A 12,145-nucleotide genomic window follows, 5' to 3' on the forward strand; every position below is an offset into this window, starting at 1 on the left:
CATAGAAGACGTTTAACTTTTTATCCCCTGAAAGAATCTCAGCGGCCGCGGACTGTTGACGCTTCTTGCGCTTCTACGATCGAGTCGGATTTGACACTGACTGACTAAGCGATTCAACGGGTTTGGCGTCGTGTCCATTCAACGGGCGTCGTACTGATACATGTCAGGTGACTAACTATCTCCGAAGAAGGACATTTGCTCTAACACGCTTTCATGTGGAGCCAGCATGCCATCATGCCGAATAACCCAATGGACTCTCGACGTGTCGCGCATCATCTCACCCATTTCGCTATCTGTGTCGTGTTTTAATCTAATTATACCTGTCTGAGCGGCCCGGATTACAACCAGAGTGGAGGTAAAGCTTTTCTTTCAGCCAATTCTTCATCTGTTCGATGGAATGAACAGCCTCAGTAGTCAGACCGGTAACCTCAGCTGCCGGTCGATTACGATCGAGACTCAATCCAAGATCCTGTCATCAACAATTTCAAGCGAGGAGATGTGGGGGAATAAGGTAAGTTGGCCGGACCGCTCATGGTTATGTGCCTGGTTGTACTATTTTTGGTGTCTTGGTATCATGTGGTGCACGAATGTGGCTTTTCTGAGAAGCTTAATCCTGAACATGTTACGTTGATTCAACACAACTTACCATATCCCCTTCGTCTGATTTACCAGGCTCTTTCGGCTCTTTTCACTTTTTACTTTTGACCCTTCCCCCTTCAGACATGCGAAGGATACCCGTTTCTGCCGAACAGAGTCATGATCTTCAGCTTTGACGCCCTACCCCACGCAACGATACCGTTTGTCATCAAATCCTCTTCTCGTATCGTTAAGTCACGATGGGCGGTCCGGCGGCCCGTGGGGGTGGAGAGACTTGAGTGTTTTGATTGATTCCTCGAGACTGATGATCAATGCAGAAAACATTTTTCATGACCTGTCCTGTCCTTTGGGGAAAACACATATATAGCTGGGATCGCAGCCGACTTTTTTTATTTCGCCTCTTTATACCAAAGTACTAGTTCGAACTGCTGTATTCCCTTTAGTTTCTCTTGCATCAATTCAAATATTCAAGACACACGATAAGAGAGGAATTCAATAATGGCTTTTGGGTAAGTGGCGATAACCGCGGATCTCTATAACCAGTGTGGCGGTTTCTGATTTTCTCATTGTAGATCCTCCGAACGCGCTGAAGAGCGACGACATGAAGCTCAAGAGGCTTCTTTCGCTCCCGACACTCACAGACCATGGCATGCCCACTCCAGAGCCTACCTGCTTGCTGCTGTAGGGTTCATGGGTATCTTCTTATTCGGTTACGATACCGGTCTCGGTGGAGGTGTGATCGCCCTTCCATCCTTCGCCAAAGACTTCCATATTTCCGGTACCAAAACATACGTCGCTTCTCTGCAAGGTAACATCGTCGCTATTCTTCAGGGCGGTGCGTTCTTCGGAGCCATCTTTGGAGCGCCATTGGAGGATTATCTGGGCAGAAAATGGGTACGTGAAGCTCCAAAAAAAGCTTTGGAGATAATCGGGCTGACAAAATTTCGGATTTTTAGTCTTTGATGGTCGGTTGTTGGATTTTCATTCTTGGGGCCATCTTACAGACTGTCGCCTCATCATCTCTCGGCCTCGTGTACGGCGGTAGATTCACCTCCGGTTTCGGCGTTGGTTTGATGTCTATGGTTTGCCCAACTTACGCTTCTGAGATCGCTCCTAAAGAGGTGAGTCCTCAACAAGCTTATAATCGGAGAGTGCGCTCGTGCTAAAATCCTATGTCTAGATTCGAGGTCGAATCACTGGTATGTTCCAGGTCATCGTCGTCATCGGTGTTGCCTTCTCATACTGGATCAACTATGGTGTCACATTCATGAACCCCAGTCGAGGCGCTATCCAGTGGCGAATCCCTATCGGTTTCCAATTTGTACCTGTCGGTTTCATGGTTATGCTTCTTCCACTTTTGAAAGAGTCCCCTCGATGGCTTGCCACCAAGCACAAGGATGAATTAGCACTCAAGAACCTCGCCTGGATCCGAAAGCTCCCTGCTTCCGACCCCGCCGTCCAATTCGAATTCGCTGAAATCGTCGCTGCCATCAGAGAAGAGGAAGCTGCTACCAAAGGTGCCTCATGGAGAGAGATCGGGGCCAAGGGCAACCCCATCCGATTCATCATCGCTTTCACCGTCTTTACATTGCAACAATGGTCTGGACAAAACTCTATTTCTTACTATGCTCCTACCATCTTCCAATCTATCGGTCTTAAGGGTGCCAAGACTGGTCTTCTCGCTTCAGGTGTATACGGAATCGTCAAGATCGTCGCTACTGGTATTTTCATCTTATTCGGTGTCGATAGATTCGGTAGAAAGAAGCCCCTCCTTACTGGTATCGCCCTTATGAGTCTTTTCCTCTGGATTGTCGGTGCCATCTTCAATACCCACATCCCTGATGCTGCCGCCACTACTGTACCTCCCGCTTCAATCGGTATGGCCGTCTGTATCTACCTCTTCGTCATTCCCTACTGTTTCTCCGTCGGACCTCTCCCTTGGGTCATCTGTTCCGAAATCTTCAGCAACAGAACCAGACATTACGGGTTGATGACTGCTGCTGCCACTCAGTGGGCTTGGAACTTCGGTGTTACCAAAGCAACCCCCCTTATGGTTATCAAGATGCCTAACGGTGGAATCGTAAGTCCTTCAAACCCTCACTGTCAAACTTGCCGTTGAGCACATTAAGCTGACTTTGTTCGACTTTCAGTTCTTCTTCTTCGCTGCTATCAACATCATCTCATTCATCCTCACCTTCTTCTTCTTACCTGAGACTTCTGGTACTTCCCTCGAAGCTATGGACATCATCTTCGGATCAGTCACTAAGGAAGAACGAGAAGCCGAGATCGCTCGACGAGCAGGTGCCATCGAGAAAGCATTCGATGATGAGGAGAAAGGTGTCTCTTCTCATGTCGAACATCACGACAGCAAGGTATAAGCGAAGCCATAGCTCGTTTAGGTCAACGTCGATGCTTTCGGTTGGGTTCCAGTCAGGGTCAAAGAGGTAGAATATATCTCTGATACATATAGTATATATATATATAATGACAGGGAGAATATAGATAGGTTAATAGCTTGATATGATATGTCCATATGCACTGTTTCTCTTCGGCTTTCCTTGTATATTTGGCTTATGTACAATCTATATGCATGATTATTGTTAATACGTTCACTGCTCAAACGTGTTCCCGACAGTCAGTCCACAGGCTTTGGAGTGGAAATTTCCGATCTGAGGAAGAGTTGAGCATAGTTGTACACAATCATGTGTGGCAGAACGCGAGATGTCAGCCGCATGACGCTCGAATGATTGATTGCCTTCCATCAACAAAATGCATGTATTTTCACATTGCACATATCATAAGTTTTCATGATACATCATTCCTACATGACTCCTTACCAGTGCATCCTTCGGTACCAAGTCGACCTTCTTCGTCTTTCCTTAATCGCCATTTCAAGGGTATATTGAATCTCGTAAAACTCCTTCTCAAAAAGTAACCACCTGGCAAATCTCTCCATACCCACTTCTTCACCGTAATTCTTCACATACATATCCATCGCATCAAAAGCCAAGCCACCAAAGTTTTCCCTGATCTTCTCTCTTTCTTGTCTTCTCGTTTTGGCCCTATCGACCTTTCGCTGCTGGTATTCTCTATCTAGATCCTGGTTGGTGATCAAGTTACTACTTGAACTTGAACTTGACAACGGGATCACCTTTTTGAGAGTGGTCCGAGCATAATGGTAGGCAGGTACAGACTGGATATTGACATTTTGGATCTTGTAGAGTACGATACCTTGTAAGGTTCTCGGCTGGTTGTCAATTTCCACGAGAGTCTTATCGGAATCGGTGGAGGTTCTCGAAGATTTCGATGAAGATCGTTTATTAACGGGATTGGGCCCACAATCGGTATATGATGGCTCGAAAAACGGCTCGGGGGGATCATATTTTTCGTTTTCGAGTTGGTGGATGTGGAAAGGGTAATCGGCTGGATAAGTGGCAAGTCGAACCTTCTTGTTTTTGGGATCGGAACTTCCATTTCTTGATTTTCGATTTGTATGTTTATGTGTTTTTCGGTTGACTCTACCCAGATTCTCTGTTCACATAGCAGATCGTCAGCTATTGATTCAACAACGTTGTTTTCACATACTTTATGGTGTTCAACTCACTTGATTCAGCAACCTTCGTATCATCTCGTTTCTGCCCTTTGGTCCTTTCGGTTCTCCTCATCATGACCTTTCCCTTACATTCATATACTTCCTCTTCGTCCATCAGCTCCTGTACTTCTTGAACTCTACAGGGACCTTGTGTTCTTCCCTGATCGCCAAATGGAATATCCCGAATGGATCGATCCCAATTGATATTCATCACAGGTTCGACTTTGATCTTGAATGGGTTGTCGGAATCGCCACTTCCATCTGTGTTGGTTTGACCGGTACATAATTTGTAGCCCAAGGTAAGAGCAAGATCTCTATTCGAATTAGGATATCGCTTGCGGTTGTAACCCGTGACCAATTGAGATTCTCTAGCTTCAACAGCTTCTTTGTCGATATAGAAGCCTGCATCGAAAGGGCTGTGGTGCATTGGACCGTAGATAAGGGAGGGAGAGGGACTTGACGAGGTTGCCAAGGGTGACATCACTAGTGACGAAAATCTGTCAGTCTACCACTGGTTGGGTATGGCAAGAGGAGATTGGTGAACGCACTGATGGGTGTGAACTCGAAGTTATCTGGATGGTCTTGTGGGGTGTCAAGACTTGCCAAAGACAACGATATGGATGCTGGACAAGATACGGTTGACATGTTTGTGAAGTATGTGGGTGTCACCGGGTAGTATAAGTTTATGTGTATGGTAATTGAGTAGCTGGTAGTACAGACTGCGATCCTTTCGTTACAGAAGTAGATGTGAAGATAAGAAGAAGAGAAAGAAGGAATGGGAGAAGATGCATTTCAAAGCTGACTTATATGGTTTTCTCCATACCCAGAGGCGATGGGACACCAGACATTACCCAGAATATAGTTCATGCGTGCTCGGCAGCGAATTATCAAAATCAAAGTTCAAGAAGGATGACATACTCCCTTGACGCCGTTCATCTCTTAACACTTCCTGAGCCTTGTCATAGTTAACCAGCTTTACTCGGCACTTTCCGGTCGATGAATGAACCTTCTTTTCAAATTGAGACGATACTGGCTGGCTGTCAGTTAATTCTAGAGTACGATGCTGACAGAGGTAGTGCGTACGCTACTCTTCAACTTTAATTTCATAAATCACTTCCGGAGGTTACATAGCTGTCTACTTTGTCATAGTCTCGATAACAGTAGCAAGGATCACAACACATAAAGAATTCTTGGATATCAGACGTGTCTGTTTCCCCTCCTTCATCTTCCTTCAACCATCATAATTTCGTCACCTTATACCGATAAACCTTATGTCTTCGAGGAGTGCTGTCAAGTCTCTTTCAAGGGCGACACCAGTGACTCCGAGGTCTCCTCGACTCATCCCAGAGGATACTATTCGACCTACAGCGATCCACTTCGCTCCGTCAGTGCAAGTCAATATTTTCACACCTATAAAACGACACAAAAAAGCCATATCGACATCTCTCAATCATACTCGACAAGACCCTCTCCCTTCCGCAGGTGATTCGATTCTACTCAACGCATCCTCGCCAGTCCGTACCTGTACTGTAAATCGATGGACCTTGACATCTGACGATCCCACCGATCCAGTGAAAGAATCCACATCCACTGATACATGGCAGCCAAGGACTTTCACCTGGCCAACCCGCTTCAAACCGAACAGCAACGGACATCACTTTCATACGGTCGGCTCGAGCACATATCGGATCGATAACATGACTTCCTACAAGCCGTTTGAAGGCGAAGACTGTACCTATCGACCTGAACTTCAGGATGACAAAAAACGTATGGTGGAAGAAGCCGAAAAGAGACAAAAGGCCAGAACGGCCAAGAGGAAGGAGAATGAAGCTTTGAGAGTAAGAGGTGGTAGGAGATGTGCAAAAGCAATAGTGTTCGTATTGGGATATCAACTGATAAGGGTTAAGGATTGGGCGAGAAGTGCTAGTTGAGTTGTGGAGAAGCATCCTGAAGCGAAACCTTCATAGTTCTGGAAATTTTGGTAGTCGAGATGCAAATTCTATAGACTGACGGAATACTACTGAGCCAATGGTCTGATCCGTGCAATTCATCCTGTTGTTCATTCAAGAGGTGCTTGCTGAAAGCGGACTCTTCCCATAAGCAGGAAGAGCATTGATTCCATGAGTTGCCACTTTGTTTGCGAACGTCATGTTGGTGTGCCTGAAATCCCAACAACCATCAACAACAAACCTATGTATCTCTGCACCACTATGCTCTGCATTTGCAACTGTCTTCCACGATATCAAATACCACATAGTCAGCTCATTTCAGCTACAATCAGTCTTATAACATGCGATCAGTACTACCACCGAGATACTACTACTTCTTCTGGCTCGTTGAGCCCCTTTTGACGATAGCGGGCGGACTATCAGCTATCATCAACCCCGAGGACTTCGGACGGAATCAGCTACCGGATGGGATTGAGAGGCTCACAGTAGGGATTGGTGGTAGCTCTAGAGGACAAATGGTTATATCCCAGCTCGGATCATGTGAGTGATCATCTTCCGTTAGGACAGTATATGCCATGATTGCTAAAATGGGAGCCGATAGGCTTCATTCTCCTGGCGATGATCTCACTTTCTCTCGTCTACCTATTCAAGAAGCACCTGGATGACAAGCCTGCTCTGCTGGAAAGGATGATGAAAGGGCTGTTAGTACCACTTGCTATTGCCGATGTAAGTGTAGTTGTTGATCGTATAATTATGGGAAGAATAAACTGACTTCCCTAAACCCATTCTTCCATTATGTTGTACAGCTACTACAGTGAGTGCTGATATCAGTGCTTCAAGTACCTAGCGATTGCTGATCAGTAGCTTGCTATCTGCTCAGCGTGTTCGTCACCCTCATCCCACTACCTATGTCTCATCTCAAATCCCCATCCGAATGGACCCATATCATCCACTGCACCGTCTGGATCACTCTCTCGCTATTCGTGACGAGGTAAGCCAGCCAGTACCACACCTTCTCAATGAGCTTCATGTACACTTATGCTTGTATCTCATGCCTACAGAGTATGTTGGCTACTTGGTGTTGGTAGACCATCCGCAAGATCGCTGGCTACCGCATCACCACTCAGTAAAACGGGTCAAAGACCGATTCCTTTGCCTAAAACGGATTCTGAGCTCGTCATAGAGCAGGTAGTGCCCAAGGATGGGGACAGTGAGGGCCCAAGAAGGAGGAATACCCCTAGAAAAACACGTCTAGTGGAATAATCTGTGTGGTCAACACGTTTTGAGTGGTGCTTCATAGCAGGAATGAATGGAACAACCCTGTTGTGATAGCGCGAACACAGTTTCTCAATCCGCATGCATACCTATCTGAACCATCTGCTCTGTCATGGTTGCTGTCACTATGCATATGATACAAGCGAGAATAGTCAAGGGTCGAGGGGTGTGCGGGTGTATGGACGCAAAGAAAGTGGAGCTATATGTAGGTTGACTATGTGGAGGTGATGTTTGCTTTGCTGTTTGTTGCCAGCACTTTCCTCGTCGACCATACATATGTCTCACTCTTTTCATCCTCTCGTCATACTGAACGACGAGTGACTCAACAACACATCTGGGCATCATGGCAACAGTAGTAGAAGGCGATCTCCTGCCCCCAACACTCCAGAATATCTTAGATCAGAAGAGCTTGAAATGGATCTTCTGTGGTGAGTTGAGCGACTCGAGAGCAAGTTGAACGAACAAGGCTGATCTGACTTCGCTCAATGTGATTTCATAGGTGGTAAAGGTGGTGTTGGTAAGGACATTTCTGTCAACATAATCAAGGAGATGCCCATAATTAATCGAATGACATGCGACAGGTAAAACGACCACCTCGTGTTCACTCGCTGTCCAGCTAGCAGCCTGTCGAGACTCCGTGCTTCTTATCGTGAGCTACTCTTTTCCGCTGTCTGTCATCTCATTGAGGACGTGTTTCACGTTTATAAGATGATCAATGAATGCTGACTGCTCTACATGAATGACATAGTCCACCGATCCAGCTCACAACTTGTCCGACGCTTTCTCCCAAAAATTCAGCAAAGACGCAACCAAGGTGAATGGGTTTGATAACCTGTTCGCGATGGAGATCGATCCTAATGGGAGCTTGCAAGAGATGATAGAGAACTGTATGTACCATCTCTTCCACTACGAGACTGATCATTGACGGCAAGAGCTGACATCAATGTTCTCTGTAATCCAGCCGATCAAAGCGGTGGAATGGGTGGAATGATGCAGGATCTTGCTTTTGCTATCCCAGGTGTAGATGAAGCTATGGGTTTCGCTGAGATCATGAAGTGAGTTGGTGAATCTCCAATATCCCAACTACTCTACCTACTTCTGTCTTTTGCACGACATCTTCGAGTGAGATAGCTGAAATACGAAGGTTGACTTTCTCCTAGACACGTCAAATCGATGGAATTCTCAGTAATCGTCTTTGACACCGCTCCAACAGGTCACACACTCAGATTCCTTTCTTTCCCCTCCGTCCTCGAGAAAGCCTTGGGTAAATTGAGCACACTCAGTGGTCGGTTTGGCCCGATGCTCAATCAAATGCAATCCATGTTCGGAGGTGGAGGACCACAAGAAGATATGTTTGCTAAGTTGGAGGGTATGAGGGAGGTCATCTCTGAGGTAAACTCTCAATTCAAGGACCCAGTGAGTGTCGGCTCCATCTGACCAACACTCTCATATACCTTGGACACGACCTTTCCCCATCTGTTCCCCCCATTTTCCTTGCAAATGGCTTAACTTCCACCCTCAGCGCGTTTATTGATATTTCTTGCTCTCTATATAGGATAAGACCACTTTCGTCTGTGTCTGTATCTCCGAATTCCTCTCGCTATACGAGACCGAGCGACTCATCCAGGAACTTACCTCGTACGAGATCGACAGTCACAATATTGTTGTCAATCAATTGCTCTTCCCTAAACCTACCGACAACTGCCAGCAATGTACGGTCCGTCATAAGATGCAACAGAAGTATCTCAACGAAGCTTACGAGCTATACGGAGAGGATTTCAACATTGTGAAATTACCGCTGTTGACTGAGGAAGTCAGAGGAACAGACAAGATCAAGGAATTCAGTAAGGTATGTCCAAAAATATCTCAACATAGTGGTAGGGAGACTGAATGCTGACCCCTATATATGTTTATCACTGTAGATGCTCATTACTCCTTACGTACCTCCTCAATAGAGTGGCTAGATGTATCCAAGTGGGATCAAGTATTTGAGGGGGTAAATCCTGGGGTTGTAGAGGGTATGCACTGTCATCTATACAGCACCTTGCGATTGACCAGAAATCGGATCCGAATAACAGAAGCGGTTGATTCACAAAAAGATACATTTGACTACCTGAAATTCCTAAAAAACTAGCAAATGAAAGTCATCACTTGTTTTTGGCCTTTCCACCGTTATTGGCTTTTCCGCTCTTCCCACGGCTTAAGTTATACAAAAAAGATTACTGATTCTCAGACAGCCCATGGCAGATTATCACACCACAACTAATCCTTTCACCCAGATTGACAAGAAGAAAGCTTAGTAAACATATACAAATTCGTCGTTCTTGAAATCGGTCAAATCGAGCAAAGCTGATAGAATGAAGAGTACCACCGTTAGTCTAAACAGATCATATGGTTGAGCTAAAGTGGGGATACTTACCATTCTGACCAAGAGCATCACTGTGTTCCTCTGATCCATAAGCTTGGTACTTGGCTTCCATCGAAGTATCCTTGATGAACCTTGGTTTACCGTTGGCTACTCTCTGGTTCTGCCTTTGCTTGTTGAAGAAGAACAATAGGACAACCTGGAGACCGACACAAGCCAACATCGCGCAGAAGATACCCAACGTAGTCTTCAATCCAGGGATATAGTGAGGTTTATCCTTGTCGGTGAAAATGGCTGGACCAACGATGTTACCTACAGCTGAAGCGGCGTTGAAGATGGACATCACGGCAGCCTTCTTAGTTTGACCAGCAGTGTTTCCTGCAATCCAAGCGACAACCATCGGGTTACACCCGAATAGGAACGACAATAGATAGTAACCGACCAACGCTACCGCAATTCTGAGGTGTCCTCGAGTGTTTTCACTGTAAAGCAAGGCCAGACCGACGATTACGATCCCGATGAACACTCCCAACATAGCTGACTTCAACCTGAACTTGGTAGCGGCGTAACATCCGACCATGATGGCGAGGACCTGTAGGAAACCGAACGGCATGTTGAGAAGAGAACTGATATTCTTGCTGAAGCCGAAGGAGCCTATCAAGGTAGGGCCAAAGTAGGTAGTGACAGCAGCACCGACGTTGTTGCAGAGGGTCAAAGCCAGCCAGAGGTACGTCTTCGGATCGATGAAGAGCTCAAGAATTTGTTTCCACTTGAATTCGTTGCTACCGGTTCCGGTATTGTTTGCCCTGAGTCTCTCGATCGCTTTGGCTTTTTCATCCTCATCAAAGAACCTTGCCGAGGCCACATCTGAATCGATCATGTACCAGATGACGGGTGCGGTGAGAACGGTGATGATACCCGAGATGATGAAAATCAGTTGCCAATTGTGGATGTGGGGTGATTTGACGTGTCCCAATCCGAAGGAGATGAGAGCAGCGACGATGGTGGCCATTCCGTTGGTGGAGTACCACGCGGCTACTCTAATGGGCTGCTCGGATCGTCGATACCATTGTACAGTGAGGAGAGAGAACAGGGGGAGACAGCCAGCTTCGAATAGACCGAGTAATGCTCGACAAGCCAAAAGACCACCGAAGCTGAAAAGGAACTACGGTCAGTCGTGAATCATCAACTGGAAACTGAAGGCCAATAGACTCACGTTGAAGAAGCGGCCATACAGGCTTGAGATACTCCCCAACAGAATACCATCCCTGTCATCAAGTGTCTGGCAGGGACTCGGACAAGAAGATAAGAACTGAATGGTTGCCACCCCAATTGAACGATCGCGTTGATCATGGATAGCAAAGAATATTGGTTACCGTGTAAACCCACGGTGGTGGACATTCCCAAGTTATTCGCATAACCGAGAAGCTGAATTGAACCCCAAAATCAGCATTCTTTCTTCGTAGAATCAGTGGAAACAGTAAAGAGGTAGAAGTGGACCCACCGTCTTATCAAAGATTTGCAGGAAGTACACCCACATGAGGATCGACAAAATCCTCTTATCTGTCTTTCTCCTGATTCGGACATTCTATTCACGCGTCCTTAATCAATAAACAATGCGAATACTTCTCAAATGCGAAGGTGACTTACATCTTCTTCCGTGAGCTCCACTCGCTCTTCACCAACGTACTTCAGAGCATTATCACCATGTTTGATCTCATTGGTCGTATGGTGGTGAGCTTCGTGTTTGAGGTGTTCATCTCCGGCTTCGATATGGCTTATCTCAGCCTTGTCTTCAATTGGATAATTATTGTTGTTGTAGGACATGATGTTCTAGTTGCCAGTCGAAAATCAATAGTATCTGGGAAGACCATGGAATGGGACGAGCGAGACCTAGGGGGTCTGCAGATCTACATTATATAGATATTTCCAGTGGATCGACCTGGATCTTTGATTCGGATGAGTGTCCGGATGGATATTCGTTTTTGATAAGTATCGGACGAAAGGACAGGATCGTTAGCCGACCACTCCAACACAAGGTTACGCGTGTGAAGATGATTCAGAGGCAGCGGCAGAGGCAGAGTCACGAGAGGGGGAATGCCAAGTGGATCAGCGGATCTGACTCGTGAGCTTTTGTTCCAAACTTAATCATCTTTCTATTCAATCCGTTCCTTAATAAGTAGGTACACGCCAAGAGAAGCAACTTGCCGAATATAGGAAAAATGGCCCCACGGGATCAATCCTTAATCGGTTATTCTTCCAGGAGGGGACCCGTGTCGATCCTTTCCCCTCTGCCTGGAACGGTGGATGTATCACGGGAAATCACGAGAGACTAACGGTTGTTGTAGGTCATATGACTTGTGTGTC

At 46.2% G+C, this 12,145-nt stretch overlaps 6 protein-coding genes across 6 annotated transcripts; 4 read left to right on the forward strand and 2 right to left on the reverse strand.

Moving 5' to 3' along the window:
• Positions 1–1,095: 1,095 nt before the first annotated feature.
• On the forward strand, positions 1,096–2,975 carry V865_004202 (uncharacterized protein; the record flags this gene model as incomplete). The annotated part of the gene is made up of 5 exons (XM_066227987.1): positions 1,096–1,106; positions 1,170–1,491; positions 1,554–1,718; positions 1,778–2,677; positions 2,748–2,975. 5 exons carry the CDS (start codon positions 1,096–1,098, stop codon positions 2,973–2,975), a joined length of 1,626 nt encoding a protein of 541 aa, XP_066084084.1.
• Positions 2,976–3,430: 455 nt separating this feature from the next.
• V865_004203 (uncharacterized protein) lies at positions 3,431–4,834 on the reverse strand (the record flags this gene model as incomplete). Its single annotated transcript, XM_066227988.1, has 3 exons — positions 3,431–4,128; positions 4,202–4,672; positions 4,738–4,834. 3 exons carry the CDS (start codon positions 4,832–4,834, stop codon positions 3,431–3,433), a joined length of 1,266 nt encoding a protein of 421 aa, XP_066084085.1.
• Positions 4,835–5,460: 626 nt separating this feature from the next.
• Positions 5,461–6,120, forward strand: V865_004204 (uncharacterized protein; the record flags this gene model as incomplete). Its single annotated transcript, XM_066227989.1, has 1 exon — positions 5,461–6,120. One exon carries the CDS (start codon positions 5,461–5,463, stop codon positions 6,118–6,120), a length of 660 nt encoding a protein of 219 aa, XP_066084086.1.
• Positions 6,121–6,479: 359 nt separating this feature from the next.
• Positions 6,480–7,401, forward strand: V865_004205 (uncharacterized protein; the record flags this gene model as incomplete). The annotated part of the gene is made up of 5 exons (XM_066227990.1): positions 6,480–6,678; positions 6,740–6,864; positions 6,945–6,952; positions 7,019–7,129; positions 7,200–7,401. The coding sequence occupies 5 exons, from the start codon at positions 6,480–6,482 to the stop codon at positions 7,399–7,401; spliced, it is 645 nt and encodes a 214-aa protein (XP_066084087.1).
• A 355-nt stretch (positions 7,402–7,756) lies between these two features.
• On the forward strand, positions 7,757–9,368 carry V865_004206 (ATPase GET3; the record flags this gene model as incomplete). The annotated part of the gene is made up of 8 exons (XM_066227991.1): positions 7,757–7,841; positions 7,913–7,930; positions 7,995–8,062; positions 8,162–8,300; positions 8,375–8,468; positions 8,574–8,829; positions 8,969–9,262; positions 9,336–9,368. The coding sequence occupies 8 exons, from the start codon at positions 7,757–7,759 to the stop codon at positions 9,366–9,368; spliced, it is 987 nt and encodes a 328-aa protein (XP_066084088.1).
• A 341-nt stretch (positions 9,369–9,709) lies between these two features.
• On the reverse strand, positions 9,710–11,605 carry V865_004207 (uncharacterized protein; the record flags this gene model as incomplete). The annotated part of the gene is made up of 5 exons (XM_066227992.1): positions 9,710–9,762; positions 9,833–10,932; positions 10,995–11,206; positions 11,283–11,366; positions 11,429–11,605. 5 exons carry the CDS (start codon positions 11,603–11,605, stop codon positions 9,710–9,712), a joined length of 1,626 nt encoding a protein of 541 aa, XP_066084089.1.
• Positions 11,606–12,145: the final 540 nt, after the last annotated feature.

The sequence above is a fragment of the Kwoniella europaea genome, chromosome 1 (assembly GCF_036810445.1).
Source record: "Kwoniella europaea PYCC6329 chromosome 1, complete sequence".
Classification (NCBI taxonomy): Eukaryota; Fungi; Basidiomycota; class Tremellomycetes; order Tremellales; family Cryptococcaceae; genus Kwoniella; species Kwoniella europaea.